General features: G+C 29.5%; 2 protein-coding genes across 2 annotated transcripts; one reads left to right on the forward strand and one right to left on the reverse strand.

Moving 5' to 3' along the window:
* The first annotated feature begins 7,501 nt into the window (after positions 1 to 7,501).
* LOC125825899 (uncharacterized) lies at positions 7,502 to 8,530 on the forward strand. The gene has a single exon (XM_049505194.1). The coding sequence runs from the start codon at positions 7,502 to 7,504 to the stop codon at positions 8,528 to 8,530; it is 1,029 nt and encodes a 342-aa protein (XP_049361151.1).
* Positions 8,531 to 10,729: 2,199 nt separating this feature from the next.
* On the reverse strand, positions 10,730 to 14,150 carry LOC125825990 (uncharacterized). The gene is made up of 2 exons (XM_049505283.1): positions 13,792 to 14,150; positions 10,730 to 11,024 (listed from the first exon to the last, which is right to left on the reverse strand). Exons 1-2 carry the CDS (start codon positions 14,071 to 14,073, stop codon positions 10,857 to 10,859), a joined length of 450 nt encoding a protein of 149 aa, XP_049361240.1. The 5' UTR covers positions 14,074 to 14,150; the 3' UTR covers positions 10,730 to 10,856.
* Positions 14,151 to 23,393: the final 9,243 nt, after the last annotated feature.

Below are 23,393 nucleotides of genomic sequence, written 5' to 3' on the forward strand. Positions count from 1 at the left end.
TATAAAATCATATATTGCGGCTTTATATTGGAATCTTGCGCGTGGAAGAGGACGTCTTTGGTAGTTATTCTTAGTTGGAATTTCCATGCATAAACAAATAATTATTTTTATTTTATTATTGGAGGTGGGGTCCACATTTTATTTTATTTTACTTTTAAGACAAAAAAAGTTATTAAATAAAATAAATATTTTTCTAAATAAATCATAAACTGATAAAACACCATTGATTATTCGATTGATACAGGAACCGGAATAGATATTTTCTGATTTAATTGATTCAATTCAATTCTCATTCTCATCCTCAACGAACTCCTTTTAAGGATGAAAATATTCAAACCGTGTTTTTTTTTATTACTCACTCCGTTTTATTTTATGTGAGGTAGTTTGACTCGGCACGAAGTTTAAGAAAGGAAGAAAGACTTTTAAAACTTGTGGTTCAAAATGAATGATAGAAATTTGTGTGGCGGTAAATCATTTCATTAAGGGTAAAATAGACATTTTATAGTTAAATTGTTACTTAATATAGAAATGTGTCATTCTTTTTTGGACTGACTAAAAAGAAAAGTAAATCACATAAATTGGACAGAGGGGGTATTATTTATTGGAATAGCAATATATGTGATATATAGGTAAGTCAAAATATACTCACATTACACTTTTTCCATATATGTTATTTCCTTTTATTTTGAATAATATTAGTCATTTTGATCAATTGAATGTAAAAAGATAAAGAAGTGATTTATTGAATGTATCTAAGTAAATGGAGTACTAATTAGGTAATACCTTTAAGGGGAACATAAATAGTAGTTTAGGTAAATATTAATAATTTATCATAAGATATTTTTATACACTACAAGAAATCGGACCTTTAACCATATAATTATATATAAAAAGAGTGGTATAAATTATAATTATTTGAGGGAAGTCCGCAATTTCATTTTAAAGTTTCGACTAATTCGATTGAAAGGTGAAATTGATTTTTATTTTTCTGACTACACATCAATAGTAAAAAGAGTAATAATTAAATCAATAAAGACTTGTTACATATACACTATAATGAAGGAAGTTATGATGTATTATCTTTTTCTATCAATGAATTTAAGAACGAAAAAGGCCTAAAATATCCTTAAACTATTGGAAATGGTATAAAATTACCCTACATTCACCTATTGGCTCCCAAATACCCTGTCATCCATCTTTGAGTCCGATATTGACCACTTTTATAACGGATTATCATTTAAATATTTTTTTGAAATACGTGGCGACCAACTATTGGATATATACATTTTAATTACTTAAATTAATTTACAAACTCACTCATTATTAATTATACACAACCCAAATTAATCACACTTGAACCAAATTAATTAATTACACGCGTCCCAAATTATATTTACCCACCGATTAAAACAAATACACCCTTTATTCCCAACATTTCACTTCCTATATCAACCTTCTTTCCCAATATATTTGCCTACAATCTCAAAAAACAATACTTAAATACACATGTATCACCATAAGAAATTACCAAAACACTCATAATTTTTTATGGTGATACATGAGTGTATTTAGGTAGTGTATTTTGAGATTGTAAGCGAATATATTGGGGAAGTAAGGTTGAAAGAGGAAATGAAATGTTGGGAATAAAGGGTGTATTTGTTTTAATCAGTGGGATAAATGTATTTTGGGGTGGGTGTAGTTAATTTGGGTCGGATATAATTAACTTGAGTCAAGTGTAGTCAATTTGGATTGAGTAAAATGAATGAATTTGTAAAGTAATTTAAGTAATTAAATTGTAGTCAATAGATGGTCACTAGGTATTTAAAAAAATTATTTAAATGATAATCCTCTATAAAAGTGGTCAATATTGGACCCAAAGGTGGATGAAAGGGTATTTGGGAGTCAATAGGTGGATATCAGGGGTATTTGAGAGCCAATAGGTAGATGTTAGAGGTATTTGGGAGCCAATAGGTGGATGGAGGGTAGTTTTGTACCATTTTCAATAGTTCAAAGGTATTTTAGGCCCTCTTCAGATTTAAGAATCATTATTTGAGATGTTGAAAAAAAAATCTGAAAAATTGAACTTTACAATGGAGCTTTTCAAGAATATGAAAAGGTATCTAGTTCCTTCTTGTAGCCCTTCCTTTTTATATATACAAAAAAAAGAAGAGGTTTTTGGAAGAACCAAAAGCTTAGGTTTGGTCATTGGTTTGTAAATATTATTTAAAGGAAAAAAATATGTAACGTAATAAATATTTATATTGTATTTATGATACATATAGTTGTAATTTCAAAAAATATGAAACGTAGCTATATTTTGGGTATTGTAGTAAATGTATACATGTGTTGATACAATTCTTTCACGCGTTTTTAATTGATTTTTGCTTGATACAATTGATACTCATCGTTTGAATACAACTCTTTAACTCATACAATTCTTCTGTATGATGTAATAATTATATTTTTTCATAATTACACTTTAAATTATAGTTATTTATGAAGTTTTCTCTATTTATATTCAATATAATATGCTGATTTGAATATTATGAATTTGAGTTTAATTTTTTTTTTATATCCAATATAATTTATCAAATTTAAATCTGTTATTTTGTATGTATTAAAAGAAATAATTGCATATATGACTCACTAAGGTGGAGAAATGCTTCACACTTCACAACATGATGAAGTGGAGAAAATATTATAGGATGTGATGGGAAATATTCTCATGATCAAGAAAAAATGTATCAAACAATTTTTTTTAGTTTTTATTTATTGATTAAAGCATCTAAAAAATATTTTATGAAATTATAATACAATTGTGTTGTGACTATTATGGAAAGATATTAAAAGAAAATGGAGGGCCTTGTAATGCTTGTCCTTGACAAAGGGCAGGTTAAGCAGGATTTACAATGAAGATGAGGTGTAAATCCCCCTTAGACGAATATTTCACATATTGAAACGATAAAAAATGAAAAGTTTTATAAGAATCATTCGAATTTATATAATACAAACATTATTAGAGTACGATATGAAAAAAAACCAAAAAATTATATGTATGACAAATAATACATGTTATGAACTTAGAATAAGATACTGCCAAAGATGATTCAAGCAAAGGGATTAGTGTCAACAATACAAATGCATAATGACACAACAATATTATTTGAATTCCAAATCATGTTTCACCCATAATAATAATTAAGAATATGACAAAAGAATAAATACAAAACACACCTAATCATGATTTTTGAGATTAGAAATAGTGCCTTGACTATATATTACAAGTGACTTTTAACATGTAAATGAATGAACTTCTTCTATAGCTAATCATCTCGAGTTCTTGACTGATAAATAATAAATAAAAAAGAATTTATATATAAAGTATTTTGCATTCACGTAAAATTAAAGAAAGCCTGCATTTCAAGGGATGTGACTCATAGAATGAAAATCAATTAATATAAAATCGTTGAAGAAGGAAAAAAAGTGAAAGCTAAACAACAAAAACTTTGATAAGATTTTGATATTTCATCCCCCAATAAGTCTATTTCTTAGCCCTGTACAATAAAAATATGGGGAATTGTATCAAAGACAAAGTTTACAATTTTTTTTAAAAAAAAATTAAGCCCTAAAAATCAAACTTAGATTTGCGGAATAGACGTTAAAATTTGTTAATATGAATTCCAACACTTTCTATTTTAAGTTGGAATTGCTAAAACCTAATTTCAAGTTTGAATGATAGTTCGAATCCCCAACTTCAAATCCAAAGGGTAGTGCCCTTTAAAGTCGCTTTTAGTAGGTAACGTTTTACTTCTAAAAATTAATTTTTTGTCGAATTCAAGTTAGTTGAATCCTAAAGAGCGCAAAAAACAGACAATAATGACGGGATCTCCGTGAAGAAACATCTTGCCTTCCAAATTTCTCTAACATTTTCAAGAACCATGTTGAATTGATGATCAAATTGCCCAACAAGTAGTGTCTATTGACTATTATCCAAGCAATTGATGATTACATTTGTGTAATTCTTAACACACATCATTAGGACACAAATGGGCCATTTTTGTAATCCTCTTCCTCAATGTCAATATTTCTATTTGGGCCATAATTGTAATCCTCTTCCTCAATGTTTCTCATTGGGCCACCCACTTCCATTGGCCCAAGAAATTCAAGAAATTGGAATGGGCTCATGGTTCACTCTAAAGCCTCCTTCCGTAAAAGGACGATAAGACGTGACTACAAAGAGGAAGTTGTTCGGATGGTAGACTGTTCTAATTTTTTTTTTGATGTGATAGTGATATTGTATCGATTTAATCCAATTTAAATTTAAAAATTAATTAAACCAACTTTTTAAAAAACACTTGTTTTGAGAAGAAAGGTGTTAAATTTTCCCGTCAAACATCACCATATAAATTGAGAGAAAATAATTAAAAATCCCATATACCAAACAAAACTAGTAGGTGACATATATTAAATGCAAAAGGGACAGGACTGAATGTTAGATGATGAAACTTAATGGACCATGTTGTCTCCTTTAATAAATGAAATCCTCATCATGAATTATTTCCTCAATTGAAGTATAGTCTTGAACCCTAATTTAAGTTGATAATTTTGAAAAAAATAAATATTTATCATCTACTTTTGAACGAGTTTGTTGCTTCCAAATTTGGTTGTCAGAACTCGGTGTGATATCAATTCTATTTTCACATATTTTTTATAAATACTTAAGGTTTGAAAATAGTGGAGTGTAAATGGAGCTAAGCTGATTTTTGACACCACCCCAAGCTCTCTTATCCGTCAATCAACTAATTATAAATTTAAAATGATGAAAGATTAATACTAATGAACGATGTAAAGCTCGAGTAACTCGTAAAAAAAATAAGTTTTGTCCCCGAAAATAACACCTTTTTGGTACATAACTACTTCTTAACTTTAAACTTTCCTCATTTTTATCCTTAATAATAATGTTTTCGTAACCATAGAAATATCATCACTTATTTAAAGTCACAAGTTTAAAAAATATAATATTGAAAGGTTTTTGTTATTAGCAGATTAAAGATCTCGGATACATAATAAAATGGAGAGAGTATAAATGAAAGATAACATGTATATGACAAAGTATAACTAGTCATATTTGAATTGTGGTGGAATGGTCGGAGTCTCTCCACTTTTAACTAAAGATCATGGCTTTGAACTCCTAGAAATGAAAATGGCTGGAGTTTCTCCACTTTTAACTAAAGATCACAACTTTCAACTCCTAAAAATGAAAAAAAAATATGTTGGGAATGTCACTTTCAAAAATAAACTATGTAATACGCAAATTCAAATTTAATTGAATTTCAACGTGAATAACGAACCTCAAATTAAAAAAAAAGTCATTATTATTATACAAAAGACAAAGCCATTAACTGAAATCATAATTGGTTTGTGTCATGGACCAATCTTTTCATTGAATTGTCATGTGTTTGAGGAAATTCAGAAGCTCATTAATTCATTTCTGAAGTTGTTATTATACTCTGTCACACACCATTCATAGCCAATTGACTCAACAAGCAACACCCAAGATAAATTTAGACGGATTCAGAATTTCAAGCTCATTTTATTAAAGATCAATTATAAAAGTTTAATTTGGTTGATTAATTTAAATTACACCCTCTATGCCTATATAAAGAGAGTGTTTTCTTTCAAGATTTTTTTTATTTTCAGAGCTCAAAACTCATTTCTGATCAATAATAGAGATAATTAATGAGTTAATAAATTGTTTTGTATATGGATTTAAGATTTTTATATTGTCTCAAGGAAATTGAAGAATTAAAAAATTAATGAATTCGGAATAGAAACAGTTCATATGTATTTTTTTTAAAAAAAAATTACATTTACAAATAAGATTTAAGCCATGTGAAATTTCACCTTTTTTTTTTACTTTTTAAAAACTTTCAAAATATTAATTATTAAAATATTATAGTTATATAAATTTAGAGATTTAAAAGGATTAGATCAGATCTAATTATATGCATTAGATTAATCCAAGTCAAAGTTTTTAATTTAAAGAATGGAGTTCCCCTATCACTATATTTACAATATCATAAGGAGAGAGATCTAGTGCCACCAATCACAATTAACACAATATTTATGAAAGCTAGTATTTCATCTGCAAAAGAAAAATAGACTTTCCTTTCTATTTTTCATCCATGGTCCGATATTTGTATTGAGATCCGATTAAAAATAAAGAGGCGCACTTAACAAGATTTTTTCATTTTCAGGTACTCAAACTTGAAATCTCTAATTAAGAATAAAAAAATCTATATTGGTAAAAGAACTAGACTCTAAATAATAACAAAATAATTTCAGTCAACTATTAGAAAATTACTTCTAACATTTTCAAAAAATTAAGATATTTTTGTAGTTGTTATGCCAAACAAAGTTTAGTAACCAATATTGTACATATTGTTGTATCACTTGTTGTTGTTATTCTCATTATTCATTGTCTGATATTCGTATTAGGACTAAATAAAGTTTACTTTATGAATTACATGGCCTATTTTTTAGGACGGCACTTTCAATTATTTAAAAAAAATCGAACTCTAGACCTTTAATTAAGGATGGATGAATCCTAATTATTCCACCACAATACATACATATCAATTTCATAATTTCACATGTATATGCTCCCTAATCATAAAGCTTACCATTACTAAACCCTAATCATTTCTTAATTTGAAGAGACAATACAAATTTCCCTAAATGGACACTTAATTTCTTCATTTTTTTCCCCATCTCCTATGGTTCTACCCCTACCCCTACCCCCATTCCCCAACCCTACGCTTCATTTAAGGTTGAGTTCAATAATACTTTTCAATTTTTTTCATGTTTAATAGATTAAATTTTTTGAAAAATATTTTGTTCAGAAAATAATTCTTTTTAAAAATAAAGAAAATAACTTATCTGATGAAAGTATAAAAATAAGTTCTACAAATGACATTTTATATTAATTGAATCATCTTAAAAAAACTTATTTTTTTAAAATAAAAATAACTCAAAAATATTTTGACATGTCAAATATGAAATAAAATTAGATTCATTTTAAATTAATATTATTTATTCATTTATTAGTTATTTGTTGCCAACCCCATGCAATTAATGCAAATCAATATCATCCCACCTGTCTATACATAATAATAATTAAATTATATAGATATAATAATAGATACACTTCATTGACTATCATTCTCATCCATTTCCCTCCATTCACTCCCTCCCAATTCTTTTTCATCTTTCAAGTTTTAAGTTTCAAGCTTCTATTCAATCATCACCAATTCATTATTTCATCAATACTCAAATATGAGTTAGATTACGAGGTTATGTATCGATCAAATCGAGTCACTCTACCTGAAAAAATATATAGTCTCAGAGTTTTCGCCCAAATTTTACTTGTTTTTTATAAGCTCAAGCAACACTTGCATCGTCAAACTTTTTTCTTCTTTAATTTGTCGATCATCCAAAAAAAATGGGTTGTGTTCTTAGTTCTACTAAAAAAACACCATCAAATTCTAACACCAAATTACAAATCTCAACTACTCATAGATCTCCACCATTAACCCTTCCATTTCTTGAACAAGAAGAAGAAGTCAAAGAAATTCTATCGGAAACTCCAATTATTATCAATAACCCCATAAACCATAGTATTAATGACGAAAAAATTAATATTCTCGAAAAAAATTTCTCTATCGAAAAAAATCAGTCCCATAACATTCATGATACTCATGTTTTCAAAATCGCAAGAATTTTCAATCCTAAAGACGAACTCTCCCGGGTCGGGTCGGATGAAAAGGAGATAGCTCGAGAGCCTAGCAAGAGAATCCGGGTCGGTTCAGACCCGAAAGAGATGACCAAAGAACTCAGTAGGAGCATCCGGGTCGGGTCAGATACGAAAGAGACGATCAAAGATCTCGGTAGGCCTATCCGGGTCGGGTCGAATTCAAAAGATATGATCATAGACATCCGGCAGAGGTCTCCAGCAAATTACCGGAACAATACATCTCCAGTCAAAAGATCGGGTAACTTATCCGGGTCGGGTCAGATCCGTAACACATCTCCAGCTAGAAAGTCTGATCATCTATCCGGGTTGGGTCAGGTCCGTAACACATCTCCAGCTAGAAAATTCGATCACCTATCCGGGTCGGGTCAGACCCGGAATAACTCTCCGAGTCGGGTTGGGTCAGGAAAGAATATGGGCGGGTTATCAAGAAAAGATAATGGTGAGTGTTCAGGTAGGAGATCAAGGTCACCGGTGATATGTGGAGATCAAATTAGCGGAGGAACGAGGAACAGCATAAGTCGATGCCCGTCTACGAGGAAATCCGGTAGGTCACCGGGAAGGGTGAGATCGGAATTGGGTGACCGGCGCCGGAGTCCGGCGGAAGCTGGAAATGGTAATAGAGAAAATAATAATAATTACAAGAGGTCTTTGACAAATGGAAATAATGAATCTATTGAAAATCCACTTGTGACCTTAGAATGTTTTATTTTTATTTAAAAAATAAAAATAAAAAAATTAGTTGGAGATTAATAATTCTTGAGAAAAAATTGTACCATAATGTTAGATTGGATATTTAATTAATCTATGTTATTTTTGTTTATGGTTCATTTTGTTTGGTATTATTCTTATTATTTAGTTTTAAGAAAGACGAATGACACATTTTTATAATTTTTTAATGACAAATTTTTGTCATCATATAAATATTAGGTATATTGAAGACCACAAAGTACGTGCATTGCTTTTATGGAGTTTATGAGTCATAAACTAAAAAATTTAAATTATCTCAATTTTTCATGTATACTCCCTCCATTCCATATTGATTAAATTGTTGAGACATTTTTCATTTTTCAAATTAATTTCATTGTTCAGTTTTTAAGACTACATTTAGAGTGTTCTTCCAATTTTACCATTCATTAGTTAGTATTGGAATTAGTGATTAATTAATATTTAGTTATTTTAATCATAAATTTAACAATAATTAATAAGGGTAAAAAAGGAAAACTATGTTCAATTTATGTCTTAATCTACTTTTCTTAAAGGGTATGAAAAAGCTCAAAAATTCAATTAATATGGAATGAAGGAAGTATTAGTCTATAATTTTTTTGAAATATGTGTGACAAACTTTGTTTGGGTTAAATTTGTTTGTCTCTATTCGTGAGGACCTAGTAAATGACGTTGTTTTTCAAGAACATATGTTGCTTTTTTTGAAGTTCATGTATTACAAATAAATTTTTAAGATTATTTAAATTTTTCATGTATATTTACCAATAATTATTTCAAAATATATATGACTAATTCTACTTGAACTCAAAAATTATTAATTTATTCATCATGACCTAATAAATGATCATAAATATTAATTATACATTTCATGTGTGTGAAGAGTATTACTTTAAAAAAAATATGTGTACGCACAATCAAACATTATCTTATAAAATAAAATGGAAGATATATCTAACAAGGAGATGCATGTGACATTTAAAGGGAAACTTAATGAGATCGCATTTATATATATTTGATACACAGTTTGTGCATTGGGAAAGTTTGACTAATATTGAATAGTTATGACTTGTCATTGTCAATATTGCGGTGGAATGAATATTATCTCTTATTTTTAATTAAAAATTTTTAATTTGAGTTTCGAGAGTACAAAATCAAGGCACTTTCTCCTTTAATGAATCTTACTTGGAGTGAATCGATATTAATCAGGTCACAAAATTAAATATTAAATACCATATGGAAATAGAGCAGAGCTAGAAGCACGGATATTGATTAGTCGAATTAATAGATTTTGATCAAATATTTTTATATTTTAAAAAAACTTATTAAATATATACAAACATTAAATTTAGAATCCAATTATAACACTTCATATCATATTCTAAAATTCAATTGTTAAAATTCTGGTTTTTGTCCCAAGAAAAAAAAAACAAAAAAAAACCTCTTTTTGTCTCAATTTATATGACATTTCATTTTTCGACAGTCAAACAGTTTAAGTTTAACTAGAAATTTGCGTATGAAATCTTTAATTTTTCTGAAATAAAATTTATATATTTGTAAACTACATAAAAATACTATTAATCATAATAATTGATAATTCAAAATATATAAAAAAAAAATTACAATAAAAAAAGAGACTTATTTGAATTTTAAAATCCAAAATGTGTCATATAAATTAAAACGAAGAGTAGTTGTTACTTGTCAGTTGTCACCATGGGGCAGGTTCACACTATGACTGGTAGCTTTTATGCCACTATATTCATCTCAACAACCCTCAAATGACCTAATGAAAGAATGAGAAAATTTGGCAAAAGACAAAGTAGAGGCAGTTACGATTTCAACAAAACTCAATAATTTTGATCTAAATTTTGTATTTGTGTTAAAAAAATTATTTTACATATAAATAATCTTATTCTGATCCAATAATATGTTTTGTTCTAAAATTCATAACTGATAAAATCTTCGATTCGCCTCTGCTACTCACTGGTACTTTTGTATGATTGCATAAAATACAATGAAATGGTCAATAATTTTGGGATCCAGTCATAGACAAGAAAAACAATTATAACAACAATTACGGTCGTCAATCTGAAAAAGCCAAAAAGGTACACAAACTTTTCATTTTATGAAGGTAGAAAACTGTTTCAGAAAAACCCTCAAGCTCAATTAAATAGATAAGAAAAGCTTTGAACAAGCCAATACCTAAATGCTATATGTACATTAATAAATTAAGGAGCCAAGGGGAGGAACAAAAAACCAATTGGTGAACTCCATCATTTTGGTATTTTGAATGTTTATTGCCTTCAAATTGAGCTAGCTAGGATTATTGTGCATTCGAGTCCAAGTTCAAGAGACCGGGCAAGGAATTCTGTTGATGGAGAGGCCATGGATCGCGTTCAGGAGGACAGGGTACGGGAGCAGGATTGGCTAGAAAAGTAGGGACATCTTCTCCTGGCATCAACACTGAAACTTCTCGAGCCTTCGTTGACACCTAAAGCCATAAGCCAAGTCACATCATCAGCTAATCAACAATCACATTGTTAATAAATCTTTCAAGAAACTAATGAAATACAAACCAAGCAAGCCAGACTTGATCATGTCATGTAACAGAATTAGTAGTAGTACTGAAGCAACCATCTTTCTGGATTGTAAAACATCGAGTTGATTAGATGTCGAAACAACAAATCATAGCTAGACAAAAATTAGAGGTCATCTTGTTTTATTTAGCACACAAATGTAGGACAATAGTATTGGTAGTCTGACCCCGTCAACAGCAACATATCCAATGTGATCCTACAAGTGGAGTCTGGAGAGAATAGAGTATATGCAGACCTTACTCCTACCTATTGTGGTAGAGAAGTTGTTTTCAATAGACCCTTGGCTCAAGAAAGACATTAGGCTGAACCCGTTAACAAGTTTTATATATATATACATATTTATTTTTTCCTGTACACCTAGTACAAATACACAACGCAAAGGAAATCCAATCAAACCCCGTTCACCGTTCACCATATACTGCCTCTGCCATATCTTCAGAATTGGTACATGGTATATGACTGATGACACTTTGCTTCCCCCTCCTCTAAGGGCATTGGTTTAGTATTAAGAGTGCATCTCATGATGTGTGAGTTAAGGGCACATCACGAGTTTCAATCAGACTAATTAAAGCATACTACTTGAGTAGGGAAGGATAAAGGGATGAACACTGAGAAATGTGCTAGTTATGCCAGAATAAGGATCTTATTCTTCCATCATATCCTATCTATAGCCAAGTTTGTATTGATTCCAAGGATTTGTAAGTCTTTCGAGACAAACTTTCCTCTATCTAAGTCAGGTAATACTCCACATCCTTATAACAACAAACCATAACTTCTCTCATTGTATCCTCAAGATGCGCGACATGCACTTTTTGATGAATGTGGTCATTTTCAATCTTATCTAGTCTTGAATGACTGCAAATCCATGTTAGATTCCGCATTTTTCACAATACTAATCTTATGGAAATGATATTGGGAGACCGGGGAAGAATCCAATAGTTATTATTGGTAGCTCTAGGGTGCAATCGAAGCCTGTAGCCTGTAGGCGGTAGAAACACAATCAGAGACAACACTGGTGATTACTCAAATAGTTCACACAAACAACCACCGGGGTTCATGTAACCACAACAGACATCCTGGATGGTCAGGAAAAACTTTGGAAGCAAGAGATAAATTGAACTATGTGAAGAATACACCTAAGAAAATCTGCAGTTTGAGAAGACTCATCTGTTTACTTATATGTGTGGTGTAAAGCACAAAATGAAACAAGAGATCGGTCATATCGGGTGAGGGCATTCTTCCATTGCAGAGCTTAAAGAAGGGGCCTCTTTCGATAGAGCTAAAGCAGCCATTCATTAATCCACCCTCGACATACTAAGTAAAGCATTCCCGTATAAAAGAAAGGCTACTGACTTGGCTGATTCAACAACGGAAAAAGGCATCCGTTCAAATTGCTCTCATTTCTATATTGAAACCAAGAGAAACAAACGTCGTTGGACCCTTCCACTCTATCTGTTCCTTTTTCATTATCATAAACGTTCCTAGATTGTTGTTTTACTATGAAGATATGGAAGAGAGATTGTCTGTGCAAACTCGACATTTAAGCAACAAAGACTAATTAATATCATGTTTACACTGATCGGATTTTAAAAAGTCCTTCACCCCTTATCTTCTCATCTATATTCTTTATCTTCTGATCAGATTAACTGCCTTCTTTCAAGCCCTACTTGAAAGGCTTGCTTTCTTTATTAAGAGTTCTTTAAGAAGCTAAGCTTCTTGAGATAGTAAGATTCACTTTAACTTCATATATACCTCTAAGTGTTCGTGAGTCGTGACTATCCGATGATAGTCACTTCACCTTCCTTTTAGGCTGAAAAGGAATGCAAACTCGACATTTAAGCCGAATCCCTTGAGTGCTTAGGCGGTGCATAGCAGCCGGTTCTAATTGCATTCACCAAGATAGTCTTGCTCACTCGACGAAACAAAAAGTTTCAGCAATGTTGAACTTCTTGAAGTTAGTAAATTGCAGTTTTTTTTAATGTAAGATACTGCTGCAGAACTACTTTGTTACTACTTAGCTTCAGTGTCCTGACTGTGTTTAGATTAGCTGTGTTATAGATACTAGAAAAGCCCTGACTCAGGGGAAAAGCTAGAGCTTCGCCTACAGGTTCGGTAAAACCTAGTATCCCACAAATGGGGTCTAGGTTTGGTTGAGTGTACGCAAATCTTACTCTTACCTTGGGAGGTAGAGAGGTTGTTTTTGATAGACCCACCCCCAGCTCAAGGAAAAGCAATTCAAAGCAGTTCGGAAAAAGATCATGACACAGTTCGGAAAAAGCAATATGAAAAAAAGGAGCATCAACTACAACAAAATATGCTACGATAACCGAGGTACAAGAAACAACAGATAGTAACAAAAATCGAAAGACAAGAAACAACAAGAGTAATACTACGACTAACTAAATTTCTATTCCTACCTTTCTGCATTTGTATTTAAAAATCGATTCAATGTATAAACAATTTATCAAGAAACCAATATTCTTTCATTTTCTAGAATCCAAAACTCATAAACTCGAAATCCTAACTCTGCCTTTGAGCTAACTGTGATTATTTACTTGTTGATTAACAATTACAAGGACACAGATACAACATATATATTAATTACCAATTACCCTCATAAAACAACTTTTTAGACCAAAAATTCAAGCTAAAGACACTTACTTTAGGTGTTTGATGACCAAGTTTTCCATAGAAGCTCATCTGGGATTCAATGTCACCAAGATTCCGGCCACGGGACGTCGATAAAGCTGGTGAATTGGGCCTGAGAAACCTCTCAAAAATAGCCATGACAAGGAACATAGAAATAAGAATGGCAGTGGCAACAAAACCAAAAGAAACAGCATTAACAGAATTGTCAAAATGTGTCCAATGATCATCTTTTGTTGTGTACATTGGTGATCCACTTGGTGATGGTGGCCAGCCCCACCCCTCCACTTCTCCCATTCTTTTGTTATACCAAAATCAAGAACCCCAAAAAAGGTCAAAAGCCGATCAAAATCATGTCTTTTTTCACTCTTGTTTTTTTTCAAGAATTTGGGAAGACAGTAAAGGTATTACAATTGCCAAAACAAGAACTAAAAATGTTAAATAACAACCAAGATCATGTCTTTTTTGGTGGAAGCCTTATACTTAGCTCGGATTGTCAACTAGACCCTTCTACTACACGAAGCTTCAACCAGACACTTAAACTCGAACAAAATAGGAAGACAGTTGATGGTAATTTTTTGAGATTTTCAAGATTTTGACACCATTTATAACCAAGAACTTAAAATGTCAAAAACAAACCAAAATCATGTCTTCTTTTTTTCCAAGAAACCAAGAAATTGGGAAGATAGTTATGGTATTATAATTACCAAACCAAAAACTAAAAATGTTTAAAAAAACAACCAAGATCAAGTCTTTTTAACTCCTTTTTTCAAGAAATTAATAAATTGAGAGGGAGGTTGTGGTTGTTTTATCAGCTTTTCAAAATCCAAAATGAAGCACTAAAAGAGTGAAAAACCAACAAAAATTATATCCACTTTTTTTCCAAGAACTTGGGAAGACACTTGATGGTAGTTTTATAATCTTTTCTAGATTTTGACACCATTTAACCAAGAACTTAAAATGTCAACCAAGATCATGTCTTTTTAACTCTTTTCTTTTTTTCAAGAAGCTCAGGACATTGGAAACACAATTATTGTAGTTTTATGAGCTTTTCAAGATTTTGACACCACTATATAAAAGGAACAAAGTACTAGACACTAGTCAAGACATGAAGGAGAAAGAAATGAAGGAAAAAAAACATGAGGGGTTGGGTTTTTTTTCACTTTATATAGACAGAGGTGACATGAATTTTCTTGAAAAAGAAAAGATAACTTTGGGATTTGAAAGCAGAGAAATTTGAGCTGAAATTAGCTTAACCCTGTGAAGACTCTGGTGCACTGCAGCAGCCAAGTCTAAAGATTGTCCTTTTCCTTAGCTCTTTTCTATTGGTGGAATAAGGCACTAGTAGTCCTAGTCGATCATCGAAATTCCAAAAACACATTTTAGCTAAGCTAAAGTCTTATCATCTCTCCGAGCATTTTTTTTTTTGTAATTTTATATGCCCTTTTGACTTACATGGCATCCAAACATCTCCCACGCGCCTCAACTACGTGGAGTCACGGAGTGTGCCACGTAAGTCAGAAGGCGTATAAAATTACAAAAAAAAAAGAGTTCAAAGGGGTAATAAGACCTTAGTTTAGTTAAAATGCGTCTCTGAAATTTTGTCATAGTCTAGGGGTACTTGTGTCTTACCCCTATATTTGTTCTTGATAAAGTTGAATAAGTAAACATACGAGTTCTACGTGGTATAATACAAATTAATTCGAGTGTATCTCATGTGAATTGACACGTAGGATGCCATGTAGGATGCATGTTAATACTTGTTCGACTTTATACAAGTTTAAGTATCTACTTGTGTATACCTAAATTGAAAGACATACATGTCAGCTTAGGTCAAGTTAAATAAAGGACTCGTTTATAAATATGCCCAAAAAAATAGTGATTACTTTGACGTTATCCTATAACGTCGAGGTATTACGATTTTCATGCCACCTCAACTTCGTGTACGAATGAAGGACAAGAGTGTATACGCAAGCTCTATATTTTTCGCCAGCTTTACCTCTAGTAACCCATTGAAGAAGCCACATTGGAATTACTTTTGCATACCAAAATTGAAGGACGTAGATGACAACTTAAATCAAGTTAAAGAGGTCGTTTATAAATTATGTCAAAAAAAAGATAGTGATTACTTTGACATTAACCTATAACACCAAGATATTACGATTTTCATGTCACCTCAACTTCATGGACGAACGAAGGGCAAAAGCGTACCACGCACGCTCTATGCTTAGCTTTACCTCTAGTAACCCATTGAACAAGCCACATTGGAATTACTTTTTTCTTTTTATCTTTGCAAATTGCAAATGATAGGAACACAAGTGATGGCATATTGGCATGGGGCCAATGGGCCCTTAGAATAGGGCCCATTAGTTCACTTTTTTCAAATCAAAGTTCATCACACATGGCCCAGCCCAATAACACTTGTGCTTTTGTCCAACTTTGAATAGCCTCCTCTTCTTGGTCACTATTTTTGCAAATTAATTTGAAAAGACTTTTGAATTTTTCAAAATGAACTAAGTATATAATTCTAAAAACTTCTTTTTGACAATCTAGATCTATTATCATTAAAAAATACACACTCCAAATTAAATTTATTCTTCTTAAATCTATTTATAAAATGTGATTTTTCAATATAAGAGTGTTAGTTCATCTCCTTGTACAATGAAAATTACACTCACACTTATTATATGAAGAAAAAAAATCTTATAAATATCACTATACTGTAACTTTTTAACCTTATCTATAAGGAGAGGCTCGTACAACGTAAAAATCTATTTACATCGAGTACTTTTATTAAATTATACTATATAGTGGAGTGTGTATACATACATAAAATATATATTTATTAATTTGATATAAATATTCAATTTATTTGGAAAAATATAAGTGAGCTGTTTTTTTCCTTCTTATTATTATCTATACATACATTTATTTTAGAGAAAAAGACATGTTAGTGGTCCCTTATATATTGTGCAATCAAAAAGCTAAACTTTGGTCCCCTTACGTATACACCTTTCAATAAATTCTTCCTTAAAAATTACTCCCTCCGTATTAAATTATTTATCATATGTTTTTGTAAAAAAAATTTCAAAAACTTAATTGAGAATTTTTTTTTTCTTGTTATAAATATAATTTTATTCATCAAATATTTATTCTACTAAAGTATTTGTATTTATCAACCACAGTTACTGCTAAAAAGAAATATTTAATTCTATCTTAAACTTTTGAAATGATAAATAATTTTAAAATCACAAAGATAATTTGAAGTAATCGTAGAACAAAAATAGGCAGTAGCAAACTGTGGATTTACAAAAAAAAAATAATCAAAAACCAAAATCTCTCTCACTGGTCCCACAAGCCTCTTCATGACACGTGTCAATAAATGTCCTCCAGCTCATTATTATCCACGTGGCATGAGTTGGTTTTGTCTGGCTTAACATATTATTCAAATTAATAAATAATATAATGCATGCATTTTAAATTAAATAGTATGCTTGTCGTTTGGTTGGTTGCATTACTATAACGACATTTGAACTATTTTTTCAATTCACAAAAAGTATTTAATAAATTATTCATAAAGGGATTGAGACTTAAAAGTGATGATGGAGTCCAATCAATTTTGGTTTGAATGTATGTAAATTATATCTTTACCTCATGAGGATTGAAAGCTTATTTTCGAAAGATTTTTAACTCAAGTATATCAAATTAACATACGTAGTTTTGAAAAAGAACAATAACAAAATAATGTAATCTGAAGCACAATAGATGAACAGCTATCAAAAGTAAGAAACTATATGAATAAGGCTAATATTGCGACAAACATTATGCTCCACACTCTCACCAAGCCTAATTCTATTGAAAAGCGAGACAACCCTTAATACCCTACCAACCTTCTACTCTAATTTGTAATCTTCATACTCTTCAGCTATCTAAGATTGTATTCTCAATTTACGTCATGTCTTATTTTATCAACTCTCCCCAATATTATTCTGGTTCACCATTATCTCTCTTCTCACGCCTACTATATGCAACCTCTTACACCTTAATTAATTATTAAATAATTACTATAAACAAGGTAAATTATACTGCTTATGTTTCATATTAGTTGATCATTTTCTTTTTTTACACGCATATTAAGAAATCATAAATAAGAAGATAATTTTATTAATTCACCCCTAGAAACTTCTTGAAATTTTTACAAGCAAATGTGAATACTTTCAAAAAGAATTAATTGAAAGAATAATATAAAAAATTAATTAAATTAATCCTTTCTTGATTTAGTAAAATAGACAATTAGTATGAAACAACTATTTTTATTATAATAATCAACTATTATGAAACAAAGAAACTGGGACGTATAATTTAGGTATGGATAATTGATAATTTCCTAATACTTCCTCTGTCCATTTTTAATTGTCATATTGCCTTTTTCAAAAGTTAATTTGGCTAATTTTCCAATTTAAATTAGATTACATTAATTTGATATTTTAAAGAAAAATTTTAGATATTCAAAAAATATAAATTCTATTTTTTGTATATCAATATAATGAAAAAATACATCGTAAAATATTAATTAAAACTATTATCGTTTGACACTAAATAAGAAAAGTATAACAATTAAAAATGGACTGAGTAATACTCATATATGTCATCTCTTACCCTACTACCCGACATGTCATCTTATTGTCGGATTTCCCAGGTTTAAGGGACACACAAATCTCAACATATCGACGGCTACGATTACTTACAGTACTTTTTGTCGTACGATCTCCACCGTTAGATCATCTTGGTCCACGAGTCAATTCAACGACACAATTTAAGTTAAAAAAAAACACACAAACGCGCATGCAAAATGAACAGTCAATTACGCACGTGAGATCGCGTGCGTTGCGTGTGAAATTCAATGGTTTTTTTAAGGTTTTCGTCTATACGCGTAAATACACTTATTATGTGCATGATTATAGTGGTGGATATCTTTTCATCGTCCGTTTCTATTTACGTTTTGTCTTTACTAAAAATATATATATATATTTTTTATTTTTCTATTATATTAAAAATAATTATCTAACAATACTTATTCAGTTTGAAAAATCAAGAAATAACAGACCTCTTAGTTGAAATTCTAGTTTTGTTGCTAAGCATGAATATAGTGTATTCTACTATAAAGATGAGCAGGGGAGGATCTATATGTTTGTGTGGGGGTGCCACGGCACCCAGCGATCTCAGTTAAAACTTTGTATATATATGTGTATATGTATAAGAAATTGATATAAATTAAATTTGCCACCCATTGAATAAAATGGTGATAGGTGCCGTTGGCAAAAGAAACAGAATTCCACACCCGCAAGGCGGATTCGATTCTCGCTCTCAACATTATTATTATTTGGATTGCTCTTGTATGAACTGAAAAGGCTTCTCAGCTCTTTCTTTCCATTTTTTTGTCTTTTTATTCATTGGTTCTTATTTTATATTTTTTTGTAATTAGTTCTTAATTTTTTTTATTTATTGTTTCACTAATTATTGATATTTTGATATGAGTATTACGTGTATATTCTTTATTAATTAATGAGTATTGTATTATGAACATCACATAAATATTACTACGAATATATTTAAATTGTATTTTTTTTAAACACAAGTTGTAAAAAATGATGAATATTATTATGTTAGAGTTCTTTTAATTTTAAGGTTCTTCTGATCTTCACGTTCTTGATAAGTAAGATGGCTGGGTTGAAACAATCTTTTATCCTTTCTCTACTATATATATGCAACAACTCATAAAGACAATGAAATATGAATTTATTAAGTTAACACTGTTAGATGGTTTATACAAATTCGATTTTAATGTGGAAAATCTTTTTTTTTCCTGAGAATAAGGCCTCTAATTCCAAAAAAATTAAATTGAATTGTTTAGTTATCTCTAATCTTAGAATGTCTAAAAGAAAATATTACTAACATGCATGTTTAATTAATTTGTTTTATAAAAAAAAAAGAAGAAGATAAATAACCCGAATTGTAACCTAAAATTAAAGGAACCGACCCGTTTATTTTACTTGGGCGATATGACACCCACGACCTCCAAATCCTAGATACGCCTCTGAAGATGAGTATTTTATATGTTTGAATACACTTATTATGTACGTCAACTTGTCAATAGCGGACACATAAGAATTTTTTTAAAATGTAAAAAAGTAGATACATATACTAGCCAAAAGATATTCAATATCTAGCGTATATATAAAGAAATGATTTTAATCATGTATGAAGAATATAATTAAGATCTTTAAGTTATCTAATATAATTCTAAATACAAGAAAATAATATCAATTATTTTGATGTTAAAAGTGTCACCTAAAATAAAAGATGGAAGGGATTGCTACTCATTCCGACCATATCCAACCCACCTCTATTTTACTCTCCATTCTCTATATTTGGAGAGAAAAATAGAGAATGGGCATTCCAATCCACCTCTATATCACTCTCTATTCTTCGTATTTAGAGAGGTGAATAGTAGTTCTCCAAATTTGGAGAACTACTATTCACACTCTCTATTTCACTTTTTGAATATTTTATTATTATTTCTATTACTTTCTAATTAACATATTATTTTACATATAGTGTCATTAATTAAATATCTAATATTCATAATTCTTTTTAAATGTAATATAATATTTTAAAAAATATATTATTTAATCTATACTACTTTCATCCCGAACTAATAGTATTTTAATTTTTTCTATTTTTCGTCAATAATATAATTTGATTTTATTATTAATTTTCACTATAAAGAATACACAAATTAAAATGATAAGATTAAAATTTTTATTTAAAAATACAATACACAATATGATAACATAATAATTAATTCTCGATGAAACAAAAATCATGTCGAAAAGATGTTGAACGTGCATTCGATTTGAACATTTTTTAGCTACACATAAAAAGGAAGTGACTACATGTATTATACTTCACAACATGATAATTAAGGATGAACGTGATCTTAATGCACCAGTTCAAGATGTCGTAGAGGCTCCAACTCCAACGACATAAATGGTGATAGATGAAAATCTTCGATTTGAACAGTTTTTAGCTACACATAAAAAAAATTAAGGACAAAAATGTTCATTTTGAACTCCGTAATGCATTTATGGGAGCAACGTAATAATTTCAAAAATTGAGTGTTTATGTAATGTTTATGTACTTGTATTTCACTTTTATTTGAATTTATGCATTAATTTGTACATCATATAATATTTTCTTGCAATTTGTGTTATTTAAAAATTTAGAATAAAATATAATTTTATATTAAAAAAAATTTTGAAAAAATAAAATTTTATATCACATGAAAATTATACTCCCTCTGTCCCAATTTATGTGGCACTTTTCGTTTTTTGAGAGTCAAACTGTTCAAGTTTGACCGGGAATTTGCGCATGAAATCTTCAATTTTTTTGAAATGAAATTTATATATTTGTAAACTACGTAAAAAGTACTATAAGTTACAATAATTAAAAAATTTAAATGTTTAAAAGATCTATGAAAAATTTACGGTCAAAGATAGACTTGTTTGAATCTCGATATTCAAAAAGTGTCACATAAAATGAGACAATTATTGGGAAAAAGAAATAAAGGATTTATCTTATGAAATAAGAAGATAAGAATGAAATAGAAATAATAATATCATATTGAGGAGAGAGAAAAATATTAATAGAGAATTGGGTTGGAGTTGGTTATTTGAAAAAATAGATAACTCTATATTTGGAGAGTAAAACAGAGTATAGGGTTGGAGATGCCCTTCATGATTCATGCGAATTTTAAAATCCACTCTTTAATCAATTACTCTTTTTTCGGACTTTTTTTGTTATGTTCTAAATAGTATTTTATCATTTTAAATATTTTAAATTATTTTTTCCTTGAATAAGAAATCTATCGAGAATAATTTTTTTATCTTTCAAAACAGAAATAAAGTTGATGTATGTAAAAATTATATTAAATATATTTATTGTGGACCTAATGGCTCGTGTGAGACTCTTCATGAGCTATAATTAGTAATTGAAGGTTTCACGTGGTGGAGGCTAAGATGAAAGAGCAAAAGTCTCTTCTTTTAATGATTAAATATAATTGTTTTTGACTATTTTTGAATTTAATATGTTAGTTTTATTCAGGTAGTATGTATATGATAGTCGAAAAAGAGAGAGAGTATATGTTGGTCGAAGTATAATAGAAGAAGCTGCAAAGCAAAATTGTTGTAAACCTTTTTTTTCCCTTGATGTTCGGTATTTGATTAAATTCGGATTTTACTAATAAAAGTCATGATTTTGTATATAGAAAGATTTGAACCGAGACTTATAATTAAAAAAAATATATATTTATCAATTCATCACAGTTTTTATAGGTGACAAAATTTGACCTAAATATTTATATTATTTATGTTCTGGTTAGATCTTAGAGACATCAGATAGAAAATATTGATTTTATTGGGTTTAATTCATACTATGAATACTCCCTCCAATTAAATTTGTTTGTAATACTTTTCTTCTTAATCTGTTTTACTTTTTTAAATTTATTATTCCAACTTTTCACATGAAATATTTAAGCCATAAAATTAAAGATCATTTTGATATATTTCACATATATTTAATTTAAGATCATAATATGAAAAAAATCTTATACTTTTTAAAATTTCATGTTAAGTTAAAATAAAACAAACAAATTGAAACGACGATATTATTATTATTATTATTATTATTTTCCTCTATTAGTTGGGCAAGATCCAATGAATGAGGGACTTGAACCAAAAAAGGAAACAACAATTGGATCTCACAAGATTCATGAAATGAGTGAAAACAATACGAAAAATAACATAATCATAGTCAAATGGCAATAATGAATGTCACCTAATATTCTATTCTAAAGCAAGGAAATTAACTCCATACAAAATTAAAATAAAATATATTATAAAGATCATATTTTAGTAAAAGTTGTCTCTAAAACATGTATAGATTATGAATTCGAGCTGTGAAAATAGTTAGATATATTATTTATATCATACATATTGATATGTAGTCCTTTCTCAAAGTGTAAGTCGTTTTCTAGACTCTACGAGAACTTGAAATAGTCTATGTATTGCTCGTTGCTTTTTTATATGTATTCATTCATTATTAATGAGAGATTTTAAATTTAAATTTCTGTGAAATATCTTTTCATGTCTATCTCAAACCTAAGCTATTAGTCATGTACTACATATTACATGAGTTTGCTTGCTTGCAATTTTTATGCACCATATTGTATATAGCCTGCTATATTATATAGTAATAGCATTTTATATTATAGTTAAGTACAATAAATCTTAATTCAAACCATAATAAAATAGGAGTACTTTGAGTACAAAAAAACTAGATAAGCAAGAATTAATGTAGCCGCGCAAATTATGTATTATGTCAGCTTCATATTAGTTATTTATTTTCTTCTCTTAAGAAATCATAAATAGAAGAATAATATTATTAATTTACTTCATACAAAATGTTTTTAAAATTTTACAAACCTATTTATATTTTCAAAAAGAACTACTTATCAGGATAAAATGAGAAAAAATAATAATAATAACTTCTAATAATTA

Source organism: Solanum verrucosum, unplaced genomic scaffold (assembly GCF_900185275.1).
Source record: "Solanum verrucosum unplaced genomic scaffold, falcon-dt-bn FXZP01000161.1, whole genome shotgun sequence".
NCBI lineage: Eukaryota > Viridiplantae > Streptophyta > Magnoliopsida > Solanales > Solanaceae > Solanum > Solanum verrucosum.